Source organism: Plecotus auritus (assembly GCF_963455305.1).
Source record: "Plecotus auritus genome assembly, chromosome: 1".
NCBI lineage: Eukaryota > Metazoa > Chordata > Mammalia > Chiroptera > Vespertilionidae > Plecotus > Plecotus auritus.
In genome coordinates this window covers 237,113,644-237,138,375 of record NC_137770.1, presented here as the reverse complement: position 1 = coordinate 237,138,375, position 24,732 = coordinate 237,113,644, and the positions used below count along the sequence as shown (strand labels likewise).

At 40.1% G+C, this 24,732-nt stretch overlaps 1 protein-coding gene across 7 annotated transcripts in view; it reads left to right on the top strand.

The window, feature by feature from the left end:
- SLIT2 (slit guidance ligand 2) overlaps positions 1-24,732 on the top strand; it is a 359,996-nt gene that overhangs the window by 256,286 nt on the left and 78,978 nt on the right. For 5 of the 7 annotated variants that reach the window (XM_080648170.1, XM_080648172.1, XM_080648168.1 and 2 more), the window contains 10 exons: positions 1,188-1,331; positions 1,444-1,607; positions 2,781-2,804; positions 6,435-6,585; positions 10,430-10,504; positions 12,025-12,168; positions 15,521-15,664; positions 17,254-17,420; positions 18,494-18,626; positions 22,526-22,594. In XM_080648170.1, the coding sequence (XP_080504296.1) occupies positions 1,188-1,331; positions 1,444-1,607; positions 2,781-2,804; positions 6,435-6,585; positions 10,430-10,504; positions 12,025-12,168; positions 15,521-15,664; positions 17,254-17,420; positions 18,494-18,626; positions 22,526-22,594 (1,215 nt within the window). The remainder of the gene's footprint in view (positions 1-1,187; positions 1,332-1,443; positions 1,608-2,780; positions 2,805-6,434; positions 6,586-10,429; positions 10,505-12,024; positions 12,169-15,520; positions 15,665-17,253; positions 17,421-18,493; positions 18,627-22,525; positions 22,595-24,732) is intronic. The other 2 variants (XM_080648169.1, XM_080648167.1) reach the window with 1 other exon arrangement.

Genomic DNA, 24,732 nt, shown 5'->3' with positions numbered 1-24,732 from the left:
GTGATATATTTATCCACCTTTGCGCAAAGAATCTGCAAGAATGACAAGCTAGAATAACATCCCCCAGCACAAGGACAGTGTGCAGGAGGCCAGAACATAGCAGTGGCACTCAAACTAATCTTAGTAAGAGATTTCTCTGTAAATCCCTGGATTATATCTTTAAAGACCACTCTGCTTAGACAATAGCTAGGTCTCTTTTGCCTCAAAAGAACCATTTACTGTACATATTTATAAGACTAAGATGACCCCAGGTGTTTTAATTAATGCTTATATAAAAAGGAAATTAGAAAAAAAAATGCTATTATTAAGATTGGCCCAGCTGCTGTGGATACAAAGATGAGAGTGATGTAATTACTTCTCTCAACTAGTTCATAGTCAGTCTACTTTACAGTTTTTAAATGTATGATTTCACTTGTATGTGGAATCTAAAGAACAATATAAATAAACAAACAAAACAGAAACAGGCTCATAGATACAGGAAACAGATTGATGGTTCACAAAGTGGAAGGGGTTTGGGGGCTGGGTGAAAAAAGTGAAGGATTGAGAAGTACAGACTGGTAGTTATAAAATAGTCATGGGGATATAAAGCACAGCATAGGAAATATAGTCAACATTATTGTAATAACTATGTATGGTGCTAGGTAGGTACTGGAAATGGGGGGGGGCATTTTATAAAGTATATGATTGTCTAACTACTATGCTATATACCTCAAACCAATATAAAATAATATTGAATGTAAATGGTAATTGAAAAAAATTGTAACAGAAAATTCAATAACATAAATATAACTTAATTTGGAATGTTATTTTTTTCATAGAGCAGCTGAATGGACTAGTGTTTTATGGCTTTTATTTTTTTCTCTATGGTGTTCTTGACCGCAGAGGTTGGGCCTCACCCACCTTCATCTACTGCATACTTCTACATGTAGAGAATATGTGTAATCACTTTTTATTGAATAAATGTATAAGTACCACTAGATTTGGGCTTTCTTTCAACTGTGTGAGCCTTGCTTTATCCGATATAACTCCAAATCTTCAACCTGTGGTGCCTAAATTATTATAGTTAAAATGTCCATGTTGAGATGAAAAGAAATGTATTTCTCATTGGCTTTTTTCTCAAGGACGGAAACTTGAAGGTAAGTCCAGGAGGTGCTACACTTTAATCCTACGACTATTTGATCAAACAGATTATTGAATGCCAACAAGATAAACTGCCTTCGGGTAGATGCTTTCCAGGACCTGCACAACCTGAACCTTCTCTCCTTGTATGACAACAAACTTCAGACCATCGCTAAGGGAACCTTCTCGCCTCTCCGGGCCATTCAGACCATGTATGTACATGCGGTTTGGGTCATATATGATGACCGTTGTTTTCACTCTAAACTGGGGAGTTGAGTTCCTTGCAAGTCATGCATAATAGTGTTCTTTGTGTGTTTCCGAAAGGCATTTGGCCCAAAACCCCTTTATTTGTGACTGCCATCTCAAGTGGCTCGCGGATTATCTCCACACCAACCCGATCGAGACCAGTGGTGCCCGCTGCACCAGCCCCCGGCGTCTGGCAAACAAAAGAATCGGACAGATCAAAAGCAAGAAATTCCGTTGTTCAGGTAATTTCTGACCTCATGTGGCATCCCCCCTGTGTCACCAACTACAGTGGTTACGGGACACCTAGAGACAGTTGGCCTTTGGCTGAATTACCAAATGTTGTAGAATCATATATCTTTGTTTTTTATACCTATAGAAAAAAACAAAGAGAACTGTAAACACAATTCAGATAGCCCTCCTATGTGTACCATTTTTTAACACTAGATGAAGCAGAAGAAACAGGCTGCTGGCCAAGAGAAAAAGATGCATGGTTACTTCATACTGTATTCCCAGGGTCCGTACTGAACAGGGGCCTCTTAGGTTAACTCTCGGTGCCTTTGAAGCCTGTTAAGTCTCATTTTTGTTGTAGTATTCTCCATCGAGGAACCCCAGGTAATTAATCATGTTTTCATTGCTTCAGGAAATGAACTGAGACTTGGTCACATGATTTGCTCAGGCTCAGAAGTAGGGGGAAGTCTCCTGATCCCTTACTGGATACTGACTTCTCATTTTGCATTCTCTTATTTTGAATAGGACTGTAAGGATACATTTTTTTTCCCCAAAATGCAACCTTTTAACATGTTAGGAATATTACATTTAGTGATAGAAAGCTAACTCTAGGTGCATTGTATTAATATTAAATAGAAAGCTTACTGCATTGAAACTTACTATTTGCTTTGGTCTAATCTTTTCTATTTTTGTATGATAAAACTAGAGGCCTGATGCATGAATTCGTGCACAGGTGGGTCTAGCCGGCCCACCCCGATTGGGGCCAATCAGGCCGGGCTGGCCAGGGGGGAAGGGATGCGAGAGGTTGGTGGACTGAAACCCCACCCTACCCCCGGTCAAACTCACAGTCGAGGGGACAATTTGCATATTAGCCTTTTATTATATAGGATACATTCTGTATGTTTTGAGTAGTATGCTACCCTACCACTCCAGGCATAGTTCACATCCAGCAAGTTAATTCATACTAAAAAGCTAATATCCAGACAAAGCTGGTTGTTGCCCATGGTTCTAGATATGTTTATTACTCACTATACATTATTATACTTCAGCCCCTGCTGAAAATGTACATTTTCACCTAATTACCTGTAGTAACTTTAGTCCATTCTTAATCTAATATAACTCATATCTCTGCTTGCTGACATTCAGGTACGTCTTCTATTTTTTGTCTCTCTTTTTTTTTTATTTAGCTAAAGAGCAGTATTTCATTCCAGGTAGGTTTTGCTCGGTAGTAGGACTAACTACAGACACCCTTTCCTCACCTTGAAAAATATAGCTTCTAAAACTTTGATATGCATGCTTTTGAAAGTACAGTGGGTGCTGTGTAGATAGATGTACTCTGCATAGATCACTTGTAGCTGTTTCCCAAGCACCTGACCTTTGCATGCAGCGTCTGATGTTAAATATAGATATTATTAAGCACCCACCTTTTTTCTCCCTCTCTCTCACTTTGGCACATTACCTAAAATTTCTCACAGTAGCTAAAATGTTTGAACCTATGGCCTTCTACTTAAACCATTTTCTCTCCTTACGTTGTATATCTGATCTTTCAACCTGTTTTTAAAATGTAGCTTGTTGAGCTGGTTTTAAAGACAGAGACTCCCTGTTGTCAAAGAGCTAGTTCCACATGAAATCAGCTACCAACACACAGAATTGTGGTTTTCAGTCATGGGATTTACCTTTTTATTGTTCTTATCCTAGAAGACTGTTACTTTTTGCTTGACTTTGCTTACTGTTGCTTCACTGTTTATGCGAAAACAGCAGCTTCCTGCTGACTGAAATGCACTTGCACTTTCTCTGTGACTTCACATCCTTGCACACCTGGGGTCACAGTTTAACTCCGCAAAAGCAACATTGACAGCATCCTGAAAGCATGAAAGTTCATGGGCGCTGAGTGCCTTGAATAATTTAGGCTGATGAATGAATGATGAAATGTGCTTAGGAAAGTAATTGAAATGTTTTACCACTACAATCCTAACAGGATCAAGGCTGAGGATTCTAGAACTAGCTCTTTGAAATATGTTCTTATTTTTTCCTTGCCTGCCAATTGCGTAAAATGCCTCTTGACTTGTTTTTTTTAAAATGCTTATATTAAAAAATATATGTTAAGTAGTGATGGATTGGCCACATTTACCATGTCCTGGGTATATTCTAGACTATAATGTATTTTAACATCTATAAATAAAAATATATTATGTAGTGTTAATGTGCAAAACCATATCTATTTTTTTAAATAATTCTGGGTTTGGTCTCTCTTTTAAAGAGATAGGTATTGCTTGCCATTATTGAATTATGATTTAAATAATGTTATGCATTTAACAGATTTTGTTTTATTATTTTGAGCTTGAATGATCAATAATATTTTATATATTACACTGGCTGCATAAAAAGTAACATGTTGAACAGAGGTTTATTGGCTTTCACTGGCAATCTTTAAAATTCATTATTTTTACCTAATTTTTAGTAGAAAGTCATCTGAAAGCTATTACATACACAGAAAAAGTTATATTCTAAACACCTATGGGATAAAACATTTATATTACTTAAATCCCCAAAATATAGCGATTAATATCATTGTTGCCAAATTATTTAATCTATTATATCTTAATATACTTCATTACTTACTATTACACTAAATATATTTTAAATATTTATTTTATTACATAATATATTATTTTAACCCAGGCATATGCCCTTGACCGGAATCAAACCTGGGACCCTTCAGTCCGCAGGCCAACACTCTATCCACTGAGCCTAACCAGTGAGGGATATTTTAAATATAATTCATTAAGAATTTAGAAATTAATATTTCATTTCAGCAAATAAAGAACAAAAGTCAGGTTGTTTCAAGAAATTCTGATACATTTTTGCCCTTTATTGACAGCAGCCAAAATAGGTTTTGAAAAATACTTTCTCTATCAGATATCACAACTTAATTATCAATATCTGATCATTTAATTTGCATTATTTAAAATAATAATTATAGAATTTAGAACTCAGAAGAATACTTTTTCCCAGCTTTTAATTAAAATTTGAGCCATAAAATAAGAACCACTGTCATTCTATTGAAGGTGGATTATTTTTAATGTAAGATACCTATTGTACCTTTATTTAGACTTTGTTCCCAGTGTTTTCTGATTTTAATTTTAAAACAAAAGCTTCAACCACAGTACAGCAGATTTTCAATAAATGTCATGGCATTAATTTCCAAATGTAATGAAACTATTTTATTCAGCTTTGAAAACTTTTATCTGCTTTCCTTTGAACTGAATGACATTATTTATAAATTGGAAAGGTCATTCAAAAGCATGGAAGCCACAGCCTAAGGATTAATGCAAACATGCTCATGATAGTCCTTAAAGCTCTCCATGATTCATTTCTCACTTAATTTCACATGTTTACTTGCCTACCACTGTTTTGTCCGGCATTCTAGATATTACCGTGATAACTCAAAAGAAAATCTATCTTGCAGAGAATTCATCTTTTCAAGGAATTGACAGGGGCTTAATTTGTGCTATGCATCTTGGATGCCGTTGCTTTTCCTGCAAGATCCCTTTGCTTCGAAAAATTGTTAGAAAAGTTTACAAAGCACATGCCATTCCCCGATCATTGCCACAGTAAGAAAAGAAGAAAGAGACCTTAGTTAGTTGTATGTATGTGCCTATTAATCTTAACAGGGATTACTGTCTTTCTTTCCTTCTTGGTGATTTTTAATTTTGCAGGAGTTCACCATTTGGGCTGTAAGTAAAAGTGTCTGATCTGAAACATACTATCCTCCCTTTTCAATCCTGATGTACCTTCTAGTCTCGGTCTTTTGTGCCCTTTTTTCCCCCCAAGAAAAAACCACAGATCTTTTGAGCTTCTCTGTTGTCCTTGTAGCTCATGTCCAACTTCTTCCTGGATGTTGATCCCGAAAGCTGTTGATTCTGCTCTGCAACTCTGAGGGATGGGGGAGGCAGCCTTCTGTGTAGCCCCTTTGTGTTTCCAGGAACCCTCGGTAGTAAGGCTCTCACTACGGTCATAGACCTTCTGTGGGAAGAATGCATGTCACGTACACAGTACAACATCTCCAGAACGTCTGTAGCTTCTCTCCTGCTTCCCTTCATCTTTCCTCTCCGTCTTACCCCTGGCCTAGTGGATGGTGTAGTGATGATGTAGCGAGATTTTCTGTTGTGCTTGATCTAACCATGTGGTTGCCAGGTATGAGTAAAACATGGTTCCGTCAAGCACCATGGAACGTCACGCAGCTTTCTACAGCATGGCAAGCTGCTGAGGCTTAAATCAGGATTGACTGGTCTCTCTTGATAAAATCAAAATGCAAAAAAAAAAAAAAAGAAAAAAAGAGGGCCTTGGAGGCATTTCTGAAGAATATGTGAGAGGGAGAGAATAATCAAAGACCACAGAAAAATTAAACACCTGAGTACATCTATTTGCCTGGAAAGCCCTAATTTTAAAATGCTATATAGGGAGATGTGGATGACTGGATACAGTTTAAATTCTTGAATTTAAAAAAAAATCTGTTTAACAATGAATGGCCATTGTGTGCTTAGCTGTCAAATAGGCTAGAATGGCTCAGAACCGGATCAGCAGACAGTACCGCTGTGAAAAGCTCATCTCTATTAATGTTTTCCTGTCCTGTGAATCTAGTTACTCTTTTTTCCAGCAAATTCCAAGCCCTTGTTTTAACCCTCTCCTGACATCCATTGACCAAATTCCCCAAGTTGTCTCCCTGCTGCATAATCTATAGTTATCTTCCTTTTTTCCTCCTACAAATTAACAAGCATTCTGACCTTTAGACTCAGTATCTCTTTTATTTTATTTTTCTTGGCTTGACTCCTCGATAGGTACAGAAGATTATCGATCAAAATTAAGTGGGGACTGCTTTGCAGACTTGGCTTGCCCTGAAAAGTGCCGCTGCGAAGGGACCACAGTCGATTGCTCCAATCAAAAGCTCGCCAAAATCCCAGACCACATTCCCCAGTACACAGCGGAACTGTAAGTCCCTCCCCTCCCAGAATCCCAGACCACACTCCCAGTACACATTTCCAGTACACATTCCCCAGGACACATTTTCCAGTACACTGCAGAACTGTAAGTCCGTTTTCTACAGAATCTAGGTTGGGATGGAGGAAACAAAGCATCAAAATAGTGGGATTTTTGTCTTTCTCTTTTATTCTCAATAATTACATTGATCTTTTTTAATACACATTTGCATAACTCTTCTATATATTTATTATATTAATCCTCATCTGAGGATATGTTTCTTGATTTTAGAGAGACATGAAGTGAGAAAGAGAAAGGGAGAAATATTGGTGTGAGAGAGAAACATCCATCAGTTGCCTCCTATATGAGCCATGACCGGGGATTGAACATGAAACTTAGGTATGTGCCCTGCCTGGGAATCTAGCCCATGACCTTTTGGTGTATGGGATGATGCTCCAACTAACTGAGCCACCCAGCCAGGGCCAAGAATATTTTAGAGGCTATCTTACTTCTTCTTTCTGGCCTAAGATATAATTACAGAAATTAACTTACCTCCTCAAAATCCAGCTAGTACCTAGTAATACTACTAATAATAGCATTCACTTGATATTTAATTCTTAAGCATTATTTATGCCCAAACCCATTTCTAAACAATGCATAGACGTTTTGCATATTTAGCCGTTACAGCAACCATATAAAGTAGTTTGAGAATCACCATTTTGACTGTTCATTATGAATTGCAAAAGATAGTCTTTTTTATCTGCTTTATTATCTCACTGACTCTTGGCTGGAAGGATTCGGTGATTATGAGGTATTAAAACACAAAGGGTAGCATAGCAGGAAGAGCTGAAAAGACAGAGTGTGATCAGATGTGTATTTATCACCCTAACAAAGGGCCTGGCACGTGCTTGCTGCTCAAATATGTTCGTTGAATCATTTATAGGTACTACGCCGTGGACATTTTGCCTTTACTGACTTTTCTAAGTGAGACGTTTAATGTTAGTGTTCTAAAAAATCCAAGAAAAGCCTGGTGAAGTCTCATCACTTTCTGCACATCGTAGCCGTGTTTATATGTAGCACCATCTGGTATCTGTCATTATCCACTTTGCGTAGTTGCTTGTCTTTCTGTGCATGCATCATCCCTTTGTCTTCAACAAGATTACGGCCCCTCAATGGTAGGGATTGTGTTTTATAGTTGATCTCCCACTGTGTCTATACTCGTGTCTGTTACTTAATGAATTTTGAGCAATTGGAATAATTAAAAATAATGTAACGCTTTCAGAGAGATGACAGAAACGAGCTCCCCGTGATGATAGTGGTGCTTTTTAATTGCTGGTAGTTCATTAAGTTATTTCGGAGCTCCGGGACTTCTAGGAAGGCAAGGAGACCTTGCAGCCAAAGCCCTGAACTCTGTTTTTACAGTCATGTTGGGAGCTATGCTTATGGCCAATAATACTGCACACAGTAAATCCAAACCCCATCTTCCAGCCTGAGAATACGTTAAGGAGGCTTACTTATCAATCAAGAATTGTATTAGAAGCAGCATCTAATTGTTTTTTTCCAGCAGGAGTCATGTGTATGTTAAGAAATTAAGAACTTCTTTTAAATTATACATTTAAAAATTAGCACCTGGAAGAAAATAGTTGAAAACCATATATACTATGATAAAGACTTCTATCCAGAATGAATAAGGAATTCTTACAACTTAACCATAAAATTAAGAAATAAAAATGTATATTATCCAATTAAAAAGTAGTCAATTACTTGTATGGACATTTCTCCAAAGAAGATATACAAATGGCCGATAAGCACATGAAAAATGCTCAGTATCAGTAGGCATTAGGGAAATACAAATCTAAACCACAAAGCAGTAACACTTCACACCCACTAGAATGGCCATTAAAACAAACACAAAAAAATAACAATAATAAGTGAGAGAAATAGGTCCCCTCATACATTGCTGCTAGGATTGTAAAATAATGCAGGCCCTTTGGAAAAAAAGTTTGGCTATTTCTCAGTTAAACCTCAATTTCCCATGTGACCCAGTAATTTCACACAGATGTAAGAACTGAAAATATATGTCCACAGAAAAACTTGTGCACTGATGTTCAGAGCAGCATTATTTACAACTAGAGGCCCGGGGCATGAAAATTCATGTACTGGAGGGGGGGGTCCCTCAGCCCGGCCTGCCCCCTCTCACAGTCCGGGAACCCTCAGGGGCAGGAGGCAACCTGGCGATCAGGGGAAGGCGACGCCCCATCATGCCTCTGCTGCTGCCACTGCCAGCAGCACAAAACCTCAGCCGGCCCTGGTTACCTGAGCCTTAGGCGGCCATGGGCAGCTGGGCAGCCGCCATCCAAGGCTTGCCTGCAACTCGGGCCAGCCCTGGGTGGCTGGGGTCTGAGGGGACTGGGGGACTCCGGAGGCAGGCGTGCGGCAAGGCTGGGCCCGCCACCCAGCGGGGCTGAGGGGACTGGGTGCTGCCCTCTTATGGCTATGGGCACAACCATCTTTGAGGGTGTGGCAGTCAATTAACATATTCCCTCCCTATTGGCTGTGGGAGCCACCAACTTCGAGGGTGGGGCAGTCAGTTAGCATATTCCCTCCTTATTGGCTGTGGGCACTGCCATCTTTATTAGATAGGATAATCTAAAAGTGGGAGCAACCCAAATCTTCATTCACTGATAAATGAGTAAACTTAATGTGGTATGTCCATACGATGGAGGAGTATTTGGCCGTAAAAAGAAATGAAGTATTTATAAATGTTAAACTTGGATGAACCTTGTAAACATTATTCAAAGTAAAACACACATACACACACACACACACACACACACACAGAAGACCACATTTAGTATGATTCCATTTATATAGAATGACCAGAATGGGAAAAATCCATGGAAACAGAAAGTAAATTAGTGGTGGTAAAGAACTAAGGTAGCATGGGAACAAATTGAGGGTGACTACTAGTGGGTATGGGATTTCTTTTTTGGGTGATGAATATATTCTGGAATTAAGTAGCAAAAATGGGGTCACAATTTTGTGAATATACTAAACACCACTGAATTATATACTTCAAAAGGGTGAACTTCATGGCATATACATTGTATAACACTAAGCCTTTAAATAAAATAAAATAAATTATGGAGCAAGTGATTAGGAAAAAATGGTCTAAAATGCTTTCTTAGAGAGGGGACAGTAAAAATAAAGCTTGTGATATGAGAGTTTAATCTGATTTTCAGTTATTGGCTTTCTCTGCTATGTGCTTCTTATATATTTTATTTTGATCATTAAAATTTGAGTGAAATGGGGGAAAATTCAGTACAGTTGGCCTTGCATAGTCTTGGGTTCTACATCTGCAAATTTAAGCAACCTTAGATTGAAAATATTTTTTAAAAGTTACTTTGATGCTGACTTGTCCTACTCCCACATAGTTAGGCTTACAATGGTGGCCTGTTCTGAAGGTGAAGCATCTACAGGCATATTTCCTTGTTATTATTCTCTAAACAATATAACATAACATCTATTTATGTAGCGTTCGCATTGTATAAGGTATTAAGTAATCTAGAGGTGATTTAATGTAATTAGGAAGATGCGTGTAAATTATATGCAAATACCTCATCATTTTATATAAGGGATTTGAGCATCCTTGGATTTTGGTATATGTGGGGGTCCTGGAACCAATCCTCCATGGATATTGAGGGAGTGAGGGCATTTCCCACAGAGCTTCCATGATATGTGTCCTATAGCTTGCTTCAGGATCATCATTAAATAATGGTATCCCTCTGTATGAGAAATAAAACGCAATCCCTTCCTGACCCTTGGTGTTGAAATGTTGCTCTTTCTCTTTCCCTAGGCGTCTCAATAATAATGAATTCACCGTGTTAGAAGCTACAGGAATCTTCAAGAAACTTCCTCAGTTACGTAAAATGTAAGCCGTGCATTAGCCATCTTTGTGAATTTCTGATGCGTTTTGTTGCATTTTCCCCACCCCTTAGCAGTTTTATTTCGATTTCTTTGGAAATTGGAAAATATAAAAAATCCAGTGAATTGTTCCTGTAATGACTACCTGTGGCACAAATTGAGGGTAATCTCTGAGAGGAACCAGAGTAATTGGCATTTTTCTGTATATTCCAATGATGCCAACTCCATTTCCTTAGCAGAGCAGTGGCATCTTTCTGTAGCTCAGACAGCTGGTCTGCTGTGGGCCCACAGCAGGAATCTAGCATCTAAGCACATGGGGGTGGGGGGGAGCAGTCATGTGTTGTAACTTCCTGTGCTATTCCCCAAACCGTGCTGTTATTTCTCTTTCAGCACTTTCATGTCAACTATTTGACTTTTTGCTTCATTAAACTTTCATTAGGAGATAGTCAAAATTAATAATTGCTAAACTGGCTTGATAGCTCATCTGTGTGACTACATATCTACAACTCATATTTCAAAATAATTTTCTCAGCTCAGCAGTTTCAGCAACACTCGAAACAGTACTCCACCCCCCTGAGAATGGGGGGAGGGAGCCTCCTCATATGAGAGAGGGAAGGAGCATTCTTCCATGATACCCATGCTTTTATATATGTAACCAGCCCACGGTCACATAGACTGTAAGAAGCAGAGAGGACTAAAATTACTTTTGTGCGCTGGACCCCCGTGTTATATCCTGCCCCCCAAAGAGTTTCTATTTGCTTAGTTGTCCTCCTTTCTCCCTGACATGACCTGCTATTTTTTATTGTTGTTTAGCTATAAAAATGTATATTTATTGAGAAGCTACTATGGGCAATGTTCTGAGAAGCCTAAAATGATATGTAAAAATGACCCTTGTTCTGTGGACATTCCTGGTCTTGGAATGAGCAGTGAGAAAGAGAAAGAGGGAACGCATAGAAAAGTGTTGCCTCCACTGGACAACAGGCAAACACATTGTAGTCTTTCATATCACACAAAATTCTGACAGTGAAGTTGGTTGTTTTGACCCATTTTTACATGAGTTTCACTGGGAACAAACTTATATTTGGATATATCTCTGACGCTATCTAAATGCTGGCATATTTTAGTCCCTCCTCCTTTTTACTCAGTTGCCTTCTTTTAGTCGTTAATTCATTCAACACTTCTTAATCAGGGGCATTTCTTTGAAAAGTTCCTTATTAAGTTTTGTGGCAAACAAAGGTTTATTCAACTCAATACCTGACCTCAAGAATTGTATACTCCTAGAGACCCATTCAGATCATGTTGACAATGACCAGGCTGGTATTTTTCACCATAATCATTACCCCTCAGAAGTGTTATGGCTTTGACTTGGTGGAATCCCGAAGCGGTGTCCCTTCAGAGCCCTGGGCAGGGCAGAGATTGGAGATGGTGGAAGACTGTTCAGTAGGAGAAAATGATCAAACATGTCTCGGTGCCCTCATTGTGAGAAAGAGATCGTGTAAAACCTGTGTTTCAATGCTTTTTATTTAGAAACTTTAGCAACAATAAGATTACAGACATTGAAGAGGGAGCTTTCGAAGGAGCATCTGGTGTAAATGAAATACTTCTCACGAGTAATCGTTTGGAAAATGTGCAGCATAAAATGTTCAAGGGATTGGAAAGCCTCAAAACATTGTAAGTATTCTCATAGCATTGTGATTCTTCTGCAGGATTGTACTTCATGGTCATTACAATCCTGAGAGGGAATGGAGATTCCATTCTTCCTTGTCGCCCCAGCTATCTCTCTCCTCTCTCTCTCTCTCTCTCTCTCTCTCTCTCTCTCTCTCTCTCTCTCTCTCTCACACACACACACACACACACACACACACACACACACACACACAAGTTTGTGGATGCAGATCTGTCTGTTTCTCTAATACCCTGACTTCAGCATGTTGCCTGCAAGAGCAAAAGGGTCTCTCCTGGCTGCAATTCCACAACAAGAAGGTCTTTGCTCCACTCCTTGTTGAGCTTTGGCTCCTCTGATCAGCCTCAGAACAGGGGTTCTTCTTTCTTTTCCTCAAATACCGCCTCCTAAGACTCTGTCTTGGACCCAGGTCCCTGGCTTCAGCATCTGCTCCAGCCCCCTGGCAGAATATCATTTTACCTGGGGAACACCCCTGGCTGCCCTGCAAGGTCTTAGTGCAAAAGACACTGACTGGTGTTGGAACTTTTACTACCAATTTCAAAGCAAACACGCCCAGAGTTGCGTGTACTTATTTGCCCCAGGGTTGTGAGCTTGGGGAAAAGAAATTCTGTATGTTTCTAAAAGGTTGCTGGCCAAGAAGGATGGAATTGGATTGATTCCTAAGGACAATGCTCTGAGTTATTTGAATTTCTACAGAGCACGTGTGTACTTTTTATTATCTCCAAAGTATATAATTATGTTTGACAAAAGTGGTGGCCTGAACATTGGGAGAGACACAAAGCAAACTCTGAAGACAGCAGGAAACTCTTTGTCACCAAGCTGCAGCCCTTGGCAATAGCAGTGGAGAGAGGCCCCAACTCCATTGTCTCCCCTAAACCCTCTCCTCTCCCACAGCCCTAGAGCCACAACCAGGGCCCTGAGCACCTGGAAGTCCAGGGCCTGCTCTCTATCACAGGCAGAGAGCTTCCCTCCAGTCAGTGGGGATGTTACTAGCATCCCAGCTTCAAATCCTGCTGAACAGCCTCTGCCCAGAGAAGTAGAATTGTGTTCCTTGAGGAACAGCCTGGAACCTAACCATCCGGCAGGACCCAGCTGCCACCTGCTGACCCCTCTCATGGGTAACTTGGAGCTCTTTCAAGATGTTATGCAAATATTCAAATATTTCTTCAGCCTTTTATGACAGAGATAATGAGTGTGTAGAAGAAGGCAGAAAAGTTATACCACCGGTGGCTGCATCTACTCCTCCCCCGCTCCCCACCCCAAAGCTGTCTCAGGTAACTCAGCAAAATCCAGACCTGCAAAAAGCAGAATTCTTCCTTCTGAGACAATAGTCGAGGGACTCCTTGTCATTGGAACCTTCTCCTTGAACGGGCAGCAGGAGGGGCAGGAACTGTAACTCCATCTGTATTGGTTTGTCCTGGGCTGCCTTCATGAGAAACCATACCGGATGACTTAAACAACCGGAATTTGTTTTGTCACAGTTCTGGAAGTCCAAGGTCAAGGTGCTGAGAGGGTTGGTTTCTGGCCAGGGCTCTTTTGTTGGCTTTTAGATTGCTATCTTTTCACTGTGTTTTTATTGACCTTTCCTCTGTGTCCCTTTCTCTTACAAAGACACCAGTCCTATCCTATTAGGGCCCCACCTATAAGATCTCATTTAACCTTATCTACCTCCCTAGAAGCCCTATTTCCAATGCAATCACATTGGGTATCAGGGCTTCAACATACGAATTTTAGAGGAACACAGCTCCGTTCCTAACACCGCAGCAAAGACCTTACCAAACATTTCTTCTGACTAGTTTCATTCACAGGATTCATCTTTCTCCTTCCTTATGCTTCTAGCCCTGTTTTTGTGCCTCTTAAGTTTTGGCACCTCAGCCAGACATCCAACTGGCTCACTACTTAATCCCACTGTGTCACAATGAACATAATGGAGCATTCAGAGCCAAGCTCGGTGTAGTCACAGGCCTCAAGCAGGTTTATCTGGACCTTATATTCCTCTCAGTGGTAACTTTCAGCTTGGAGTTATAAAGATTTTTGCAAGACACCCCTATTGCCCCCCGAGTTCTTAACCCTCTGGTACTACTAAACCTCTTAGCAGTCCATGTCCATATTTCAGTGAGTCTTGGTTTGAATCCCCGTTCGCAGCTGAAATGTGGTAGGGATTTTTGTAGTGACAGAAAGCAAAGCTTTCTTCACCTCCTTCCAGGCGTTCCTCCTCCGACAAGATTGAGACCAAGTGCTCTTCATTCTTTACGGTGAAGGGCAGTGCTGATAGAAATACTTCCTGTTGTGTCTTTGGGCCATAGCACAAAATGGTGTCTTCAGGAGGGCATCATCCTTTCTTCTTACCCATCACTTGGCAGGATGCGGAAGTGGATGTTTCTTATTTATTCTAGGATATTCTAGGATTTTAAAGGAACATTTTAGTGTTCATTTGTTCTCATTTGTTCTGTCTCTCTTTTTTTTTTTTACATCCTGCAATCTTCAGAGTCATCAACTCATGTTTAGAAAAATTAAGGAAAAGAAATGAACTTTTCAGCATTTCTGAGTAAGACTTATGGCAACAATTCACTTTGACATAGGGATTTTAGAAACCTTCTGTAATTTTTCTAAGCCCCACAAATAATCAGTTTAGAAAAAAAAAAAAAAAAAAAAGAACAGAGCCAGTGTTAATCCTGTTAATGGCAATGACTAAAAAAATAAAGGTCAGAATTGTTTAAAGAGAAGACCCATTTCAATTTCACTGTGAACAACTGGGATCTTTATTGCTTCTTTTAAGATCTGGCCTTAAAACAATGAAACAGTTTTCATAATTAAAATTATGTGTGCAAGCTCTATGGATGTTCGGTCAAGTTTGACTCCCCCTGCCGATGTTGACATTGACTTGGCCTATACGTCCTTGAGATGCCCTAAGTCCTTCATCTGCTGTGGTTATTGATTCTGTTCTGCCTCCTTTCTGTTCAACCTTCAATGCAGTACTGCAGTGAATACTCAGATCACAGGACCTTACGGGCTTAGAGAGCTGTAGGTGCCTTAGGACATTATGTAATCAGGCAAACAAAATTATGACATCCCAGGGATGCATCTTACCCTCACCAGGTGGGGTTGTAAATCCACACCTAGGTTCACCTTGCTTTTTGTAACCGAGTGTAATCATTGTTTTATTTTTGCACAAGGCTCTCAGTACATAGCCACAGGGATTCCTAATGACTGGAGAACATTCAGGAAACAGTCCTGACCGCTACAGATTTGCAAAGGGGGTTATCTTGGTCCTCAAATAGGCAAAAGTGATTGCCTGATGCTTTATCTCCATAATAATGTTCTCTTTTTCCCCCTCAGGATGTTGAGAAGTAATCGCATCAGCTGTGTGGGGAATGACAGCTTCATAGGGCTGAGTTCTGTGCGGCTGCTTTCCTTATATGATAACCAAATTACTACGATTGCACCAGGGGCCTTTGACACTCTCCATTCCTTATCTACTCTGTGAGTATGAAAAATAGTCTTCATTTGTGTATTACTTGGGCCTCTGTGTTACATTTATTACTTTCACTGATAGCACTTCAATGCACTGTTAGGCATTTCATAAAAATGTGATCAAGGATTAAGTGGTGGTGTTGTTTTGTTTTTTTGTTTTGTTTTTAAGACAAATTTCTTCATGTTAAACTTACTTTAACTTTCTCTAAAAAGATTACCTACTATCTTATATGAAAATATAACCAAGATCATGGTATTGTTCAGTCAGTTTCTTTTATAATAATGTGCTGTGGCTTCATTTAGAAATTTAAATTTTTTTTTAACTTGACTGTGCTGCAAGCAAAGGAAATGTTGTAGAATTCCCCGAGTGTTCCTGCATGGGCATCTCTTCAGTATAAGCATCATCCAAACAGAGTTGATAGGGTCGTCTCCACCACTTGATGCTCAAGGGCCATTCACAGTGACAGGGGCTGCATCGGGGTGACCTGACCTGCAAGAAGGGCTGTTCACTAGAGCGCATTAACTGTGACGTTAGGAAAATATTAAAGAAATCGGTTGAGCTTTTCCAGAAGGATATTTTATGTAGGTTACGTCTAGACATAGAACCTAGAAAGTGTCAAACACACAGACACACACACACACACACACACACACCACTCTCCAAACAGTGCATTGCAGGCATATTGCATATCAGTATATAAGAAGCAGTGTTTGAAAATATAAATCTTACAAATCAAATCAGATTTCCCAGTAATGGTGACATACTAGTCTAACTCTAAAGGTAGTTAGAAAGAACGAAAAAAGAAGGGGGTGGGGGAGCATGTTCCACATAGCTCAAGTCGCTGAGGAAATAATTTGAGGAAAGCATCCCTCCATCAGGAAAGTACTTAATCCCCTTCCCACATAAAATGTGACATTTTACATGGGGTGACTAATTTGTGCATATTAAACATGGCATGTTTATAAATAATGGGATCGTCAATAGGTTTGTGCTGAAGTGGTGAGATGCCAAAAGTGCAGAGATTTGTAGAAGTGAATTCATTTTTATAACTGGCATTTAATCAACTCAGCTGTCAGCTTCGATGGGAAACCTATTCTCTTGAGAAAATAAGAAATGGAAATCTTGAAATGACAAATTAATGAAATAGCTGTTGTCAAGTTAAACTCAATAATATAAGGTAATCAGCCTTCATCTTTATATTAAGTTGCTGCATTATCAGGGCAGGGGGGTCTGACAGCAGCTCAGACCTCAGACAAGTTTAAATGATCTCTTAATGAGCTATCCCTCAGGATCCACTGCATAAGCCCTAAATTGCTGCTTTCGCTTTATTTTTCCGCATGAAATTATTTGAAAGAATTCCGTATATGAAAGTCTTATAATTTTGTAAATTTTACACAGAAATACTTTAGCAAAAAAAAAAAAAAAAAAGTGCATCCCATATATTGTGATGGGGTATGAATCGGGGCCTGGAGGGGAATATGAAACGTCAGGAACCATTGCAGCAGAAATCGTATGGGAAATGGGAGCATGGGGTTTTGAGAAATAAGGAGGTGAAACCCTGACTGAACTCAACTCTGATTGCTTGCATGCGGCTTAGAAACCTCTTGGCCAATCCTTTCAACTGTAACTGCTACCTGGCTTGGTTGGGAGAATGGCTCCGGAAGAAAAGAATTGTAACGGGCAACCCTCGCTGTCAGAAACCCTACTTCCTCAAAGAGATCCCCATCCAGGACGTGGCCATTCAAGACTTCACCTGCGACGACGGTAAGGGGGCCGCGCCCAATCTGTGGTCCCCAGGCATCCAGGGGACTGTGCTGATGCTAAGGGTGCAGCTGACCTGCGTAACTGTCCAAAGATAGTCCCTGCGCATCTTTTTCATTGCTTTGTTATGTTTTAGCCAGAGGACCCTTCCTTTCTCAGATGGCACCTTCCTATCCAAATCGACTTTGTGCTTTTGAAGGCTGTAGATTTTCCAATTTCCAACTGGCTGTTGATACTGTTTTACAGCTTCATTTTAACATTTCTTTATTACCCTAAGCATCTCTTCTAGTAGCTATCATTTCCAAATGAGAAAAGCAATTGGCTTCTAAAATAGAAATGCTAGTAAATCCAACAAAAGCAATAATTTTCGCTTTTTCATGCACTCTATATATCATGGCATTTTATTGGAGTAACCCTGTCAGTAGGCAAAACAGGTTCTGTAATTATTGCCAGTGAATGCAGAACTATTTGAGCTCATACTTTAATATGAGGGACCCTGCCTGGCTGACCTGGCTCAGTGGTTGAACATCGACCTATGAACCAGAAGGTCAGGCTTTGAATCAGGGCACATGCCCAGGTTTGCTGGATCCCCAGTGTGGGGCATGCAGGAGGCAGCCGATCAATGATTCTCTCCCATCATTGATGTTTCTATCTCTTCCTTCCGCTCAGAAATCAATAAAAATACAATTTTTAAAATGAGGGACCCACACCATTTTTGCGAAACATTTGAAGTAACTCTGTCCCTTTATGTCTCTTCACGTCCGTCTCCTTAATTCAGTTAACACATATATTCTAATTAAAAGTGTAATTTATATAAATAACTGCACAAAGACAGTAACTATTATATTTGTATTGATGATACACATTAGACATTATTTTCTGGAATTCTGCCCTAGGATGTCTGGAAATTGAGCTGTATGAAACGTATGATGTCTATAAATCCTGACTGCCCTCCACATTAGTGATCATATGGCCCGAGATGGGTGCTTGTTAAGTTAATTTAAAGCCATAAAATCATTTCTAACCTCTTCAAAGCTGCAAATCTGGGTTTTCCTATATATCTTTTGGCAATTTAGGAAATGATGACAATAGCTGTTCCCCACTGTCCCGCTGTCCCGCCGAGTGCACCTGCTTGGATACAGTGGTCCGATGTAGCAACAAGGGCTTGAAGGGTTTGCCCAAAGGAATCCCAAAAGATGTCACTGAATTGTAAGTAAAGCTTGTCTTTCTTTCTTTTCTGAATAATTATTATGTCATACTCCAAGGGAAATGGGCTTCACACCAAAGTTTTTACAGTCCTGTTTGCAGATTACATTCTAGGGGCCATTAATTAGTACCACATAAAGCCTTAAACAAATAATACAAAAGCTAATTTAGAGACCTTGGGAAATGCCGGTTGTGTGCATTTCTCTTCTTTCACTGCAGGATTTCTCAGTGCCTTTATTATGCCAAGGTGCACTGTGGAGCTCCAAGAGAGGATGGTAAAATGTGAGGTAGCTCCCACACTTATTCCTGTAGCCCTTTCCCCATGGAGTATGTCGCAAGGCTAATGTCCCATGCAGTGCACCGTGGGAAATGCTGTATATTTAGTTATCTACAGTGTCGGCATATCCCACTTGGTTAAGTATCCCTTACCACTGCGTCTCCTGGGAGAACATCTCACCATACGTGGTGCATTAACATCTGGGAGGTGGGAAAAGCTGACATAATCCTTAAAAAGAAATGTGTGACTGCCCTTTGGTCTTGAATCAGAGTCCCTCCGTTTGTAAAAGGTGTGGGGCCAATTATCTCTAACATTTTCATTACTGAATTTAACGACAGATTATATTGCCAATGCACAACATCCAGACACTAAGCACCACCCACACCTCCTTAGCTGCTTCGTGCTCTGTGGTGCTATGTGTCGGGAGTGGAATAAATCAGAGACTAGACTGCTTAAATGGTAATGCGTGGGTGTTCTATTCCATTCCTTCGTCTGGGTACCAAGGGCCATGTACACATGCCTGACATGCAATCAAGTCACTTTGCCTCATTGATTTTTGTCCGTATGGAACCATACATCAAAAACAATTTAAGTCCAACTCTACCTCATGCAAATGCGTACCTGTCATTAATACAGATGCATCCAAGCACCCCCAATGAGAAGCTTTGATAAACTTTGGGCCACGCGAAGCATTTTTAATGAGGTTTAAGAAGATGCCACTTCGGTTGTCAAAAATATTGTTTTCAAATCCTGTGCAGTTCTATGAATCTCAATTTGGTCCTGAATGGACCACTTAGACAGAAACCGTGTGATCTTAGCATGTGTGCACAGAAGGTTCCTCTCACATATGAATAGTTTGAGGTGATCGGTTTCTCTCTCTGACTACCAGTCACAGTTGTTAGTTAGCGATAAGCACTGTTTTGTGTGTGCGTGGTGTTTAATTAAAGACTTAATTCTCACTTTAATGTGTATTTAGTTCAGAAGGTTACCCTTCGTCCAGAGTTGGGAAGCTAGATGCCCATGGAATAGTCTGTATGCATTGATTCTAGGCACCCCACCAAGGACATAGCATACCATTCAGATTGTCTTCATGCTAAATCCCTTCTTGGACCATTTAACTGGCTGACTCTTAGTCATTTTACCTGGTTCCCGTTGAATAATTTTGACCTTGCTTTTTGAAAAAAATTTGCCTGGCTGGCATGGCTCAGTGGTTGAACGTCGATCTATGAACCAGGAGGTCACGGTTCTGATTCCTGGTCAGGACACATGCCCGGGTGGTGGACTCCATCCTCAGTGGGGGTGTGCAGGAGGCAGCCAATCGGTGATTCTCTCTCATCATTGATGTTTCTATCTTTCTTTCCCTCTCTCTTCCTCTCTGAAATCAATAAAAGTGTGTTTTAAAAATCATTAAAATATTTAGCATTCTTTAATTTTCTTACTAAATCATATTTGAGAACCTGTTTGATCCATGTCCTGTCTATGTCATCTCCGTGTTTCTTTTATCATGTAGTCAAGTCTTCCATCTATTTCTCTACAAATGTTTTAAAGTAATCTTTTTTTGCTAAAGAAAATAGATTACAGAGATGAAAAAATGAACTCATCTCTTGTAAATTCTAGGTTTACTCCCCCAGAGAGCTTATTCTTAGAACCACACTGAGTCAGCAGTATTTCTCTTTACAGTAATATACGTATGCTTGTATTAGAAAAATGCCATGTGCTTATTTTATTGAATTATTAAAGAATTTGGTGAAATAATGTTGGTGGAAAATGTTAAACAAACGGTATCTATTATTTTTAATCAGTTCCATGTAATTTCCCTCATGGATAGTTTTACATGTAAACATGCATAGCACTACATTCTGGAATGAAGGGAGAGTGTTGAAGTACATGTGATTATGCTGCCCTCTAGTGGTAACAAGAAAACATTTATCTATAGGAAGAAAGGGAGAGGAGTTGAAACAGAAATTTTGAGTAGGCATAAGGACGCATCTCATGTGCTGGTTCTTAATCAAATATTTATTATGTACTTTGATAATTTGTGACTTGTTTATAACTGCTTTCATTTTGAAATAGTTGAAATAGACTGTTATCTTAGGCAATTTCTCAGCTACTGCTATATTCTGCACAAATATAACTTCAACCCTGGATCTTGAGATTGACCACAAAACTGGGGAGAGGGGCGGGGTCACATACCCCATGTGCCAGAATTGATTGTGGACACTTCTATACAGATGGCCTAAGTTAATGAAAGAATGTCTACCCCTCCCCATCCATATTCTGGGAGAGAACAACCTTGGGAGGAGATAGAATTTTGTGTGTGTGTGTGTCATCATGGATACTTAAGCATTCCTTTACTTTTGTGTCTTGCCAGTTAGCCCTGAGCCTATCTATTCTCTGATTATTCTGCTGACTCTGCTCAGAAAGGCACAATTTACTTATGTGTGGTTATTTGATTATTACTTTTGCATATAGATGCTATTTTTGTGCACTTGGTAAATGTGATTTTCTAAGAAACCTCCTACAAGTAATATCAGCTAGTAGATATACAATAGTAAAAACTATTTTAAAATATTATTAATTGAAATCTACTTCTGTTTAAATTTCCAAATATCTCCTTTAAAACATTCATTGCTGTTTACTAATATGCTAATATTACGGCGGTAAAGGGTGGTCTCGCCCTCTGCAGCAAGGTTCTGCCCGTAGTGAGTGCCTTTCATCGTACTGACTCCGCATAAACACAAGCAAACTGGAGTTTGACTACAAATGTGGTTATTTGAATGAACCTTCTTGCTGACAAGAAAATGGCTGGACACATGCCTGCCTTCTTAGAAAACCACAAAGAACTGGACTCGCAAGTCTCCTGGATTTTAGAATTTAGCCCAAGTGATCCACAAAACAATCTGCTGGATTGAACAAAGCATTTTTTTTTTCTTTTTCTTCTCTTCAATAGCAATCTCAGCTAGGAACATGACATAATTTTTTAAAATATTTTTTATTGATTTCAGAGAGGAAGAGAGAGGGAGAGAGAGATAGAAACATCAATGATGAGAGAGTCATCAATTGGCTGCCTCCTGCATGCCCCACACTGGAGATCGAACCTGCAACCTAGGCATGTGCCCCAACCAGGAATCAAACCACTCAACGCTCAACCACTGAGCCACGCCGGCTGGGGTATGGACAGACATCTTGAAGTCAAAATCACTAAGTGCTTCAACTATTCTAGGATACACTACTGTTATTTTTAAAAATATGCCCTAGCCGGTTTTGCTCAGTAGTTAGAGTATCAGCCCATGGACTGAAGGGTCCGTATTTTACTACCCAGTCAAGGGCATAATACGTCAGTTACAGGTTTGATCCCCGGCCCCTTCCTGGGCGTGTGCAGGAAGCAACAAGTGAATGTGTTTCTCTCACATTTATGCACCTTTCTTTCTTTCTTTTTTCCTTCCTTCTTTCCCTCCTCCCTTCCTTCCTTCCTTCCTTTTTTTCTTTATTACCTTCCTCCCTCCTTCCCTCCCTCTCTCTCTCTCTTTCTAAAGATGAACAGAAAAGATATCCTCAAATGAGTATTAAAATAATAATAATAATAATAATAATAATAATAATAATATTGTTTCCTTGTTTTTAGGTACCTGGATGGGAATCAATTCACACTGGTTCCTAAGGAACTCTCTAACTACAAACACTTAACACTTATGTAAGTAACGTACGGTATGTTTCTGCCTTTGACTTCTCATTCTATTTCATGAAAATGGGATAGCAAGGGCCAGAGATGTAGTGAGCCTTTCAGAGAATATAATTCATTCACAGTCAGAGGCTCCCCCTCGCTCACCTGGTTCTGGATCGCTAGATCTGGCTTCACTGTGTATCAGTCAGGCCATGGCAAGGCCTGGAAAAGGTCCTCTCGTCAAAGTACAAATACGGTTAAGTCTGTGTACCAAAGGATTGTAAAGATTTGGTAAGAAGGGTACTACTATTCATAATGAGTATGGGTTATTTTATGACAAGCCAAGGAAAGATAGAAAAACATATTTTTATTCTTGACTTTAAACAAAAGATGGTAGATGATAGTAACCCCACTGAAAACATAAATCCAGTTTATTATGTTTGATTCTCTTATATAATAAATTATGAATTGTTATGGGCTTCAAGTATTCAAATTCAGTTTATAAAATCTATGTTTACTTCTACAGTATTTAAGAAAATGTGACAAAAACACTGACATTCTGAGTATAAATTTCAAAACACTGTTTTTTGGTTATTTTTAGTTTGGTTTGATGTCCTAAGATAATATCTTTTTTCATTCATTTATGTAAATAACTTTTTTACCATTTTAAAGTATATATAAGATTATATTTAAATACACAAAAATTTCTATCTAGTTATATGCAAATACTTTTAAAAATATATAACCTCACCCGATATAATGTCACACTTAGAGTAGCCTTGATAGAAACTGATAACATTTCTCACAAAACAAAATATTAGCAACAATAGTGAATGTAAAGGGAAATACTTTATCTTAAGCTTAAGTCTATCTGGTTTTAGAGTAAATATGACTGGCATAGGGGACAGATTTCTATTATTCCTATAATAAGGAGGTTATTCCTAATTAGTGAATTCTAGAAACCGAGGTAGCAGAAGATGTTGAATTTCTCAAGGTAAACATTACCCTCTGGCAGCGATTTTCAAGTGGTGTACTGCAAGAATTTTTAAAACATACTACGCCTGACTCTTTAGCCAGGGGGACTGATCTCTTTTCCCTTAGTTTGTCAAATTAGAAAAACGACAATAGCTAACACAACAATAGCCAGCAATTTTGAATGTATCAAAATTATACCTATTTCTGCCCTGGCAAGTGTTTCTCAGTGGTTGGAATGTCGGCCCATGCACTGGAGGGTCATGGATTTGATTCCTACTCAAGAGGTATGTACCTGGGTTGCAGGTTCTATCTCCAGCCCCAGTTGGGGCACATGTGGGGGGAAACCAATAATGGGTCTCTCTCACATTATTGGTTTCTCTCTCTCTCTCTTTGTCTCTCTTCCTCTCTCCCTCCCTCCCTTCCTCTCTTCCACACTCTCTAAAAAAATCTATCCTTGAGTGAGGATTAACAACAACAAAGGTATACCTATTTTTTGTGAAGTCGGCAAATATCTATATATATAAAAGCCTAAGCGACCGGAACGACCGTCACTGTGAAGCGCACTAACCACCAGGGGGCAGACGCTCAATGCAGGAGCTGCCCCCTGCTGGTCAGTGTGCTCCCACAGCCACCCTCCCACGGCTGGACAACCTCCTGCGGTCCCTCCCCTGGGCCAGGTCCCAGGCTGGGACGGGGAACCAGGGGTGGGTGGCAGCGGATGCAGCCCCTTTCCCAGGGGGGCCAAGGGCCAGCTCCCTCCTTGGGGCCGACAGCCGACCTCCATGCTCCATCCCTCCCCCCAGCCAGCAGGCCCTGATCGGCCCGCCCGCCGCCCACCCACTGCAGTGGCGGTGTGGTGGCAAGAGAAGGAGGAGGGGGGAGGCGGGGAACAGCACGGTGGCGGGGCGCCAACGATGGCAGGATCGGCATCTGGCATCTGTTCCTTCCGCGCCCAGCCTGGTGACTGTCGCCTCCTCTCCAGCCCTGCCCAGTTGGCCCTGATTGCTGGCCAGGCCTAGGGACCCCACCCATGCACGAATTTTGTGCACTGGGCCTCTAGTTATAATATAGTTTTGGTGTTCTGCAGAATTTTAATAATGAGTTTGTGTGCCATGAAATGAAAAAGCGTTGAAAATCGCTGCCCTAGGGAGGTGGAGGTTAGTTAAAATGATGCTTACGATTTTCAATTTTCC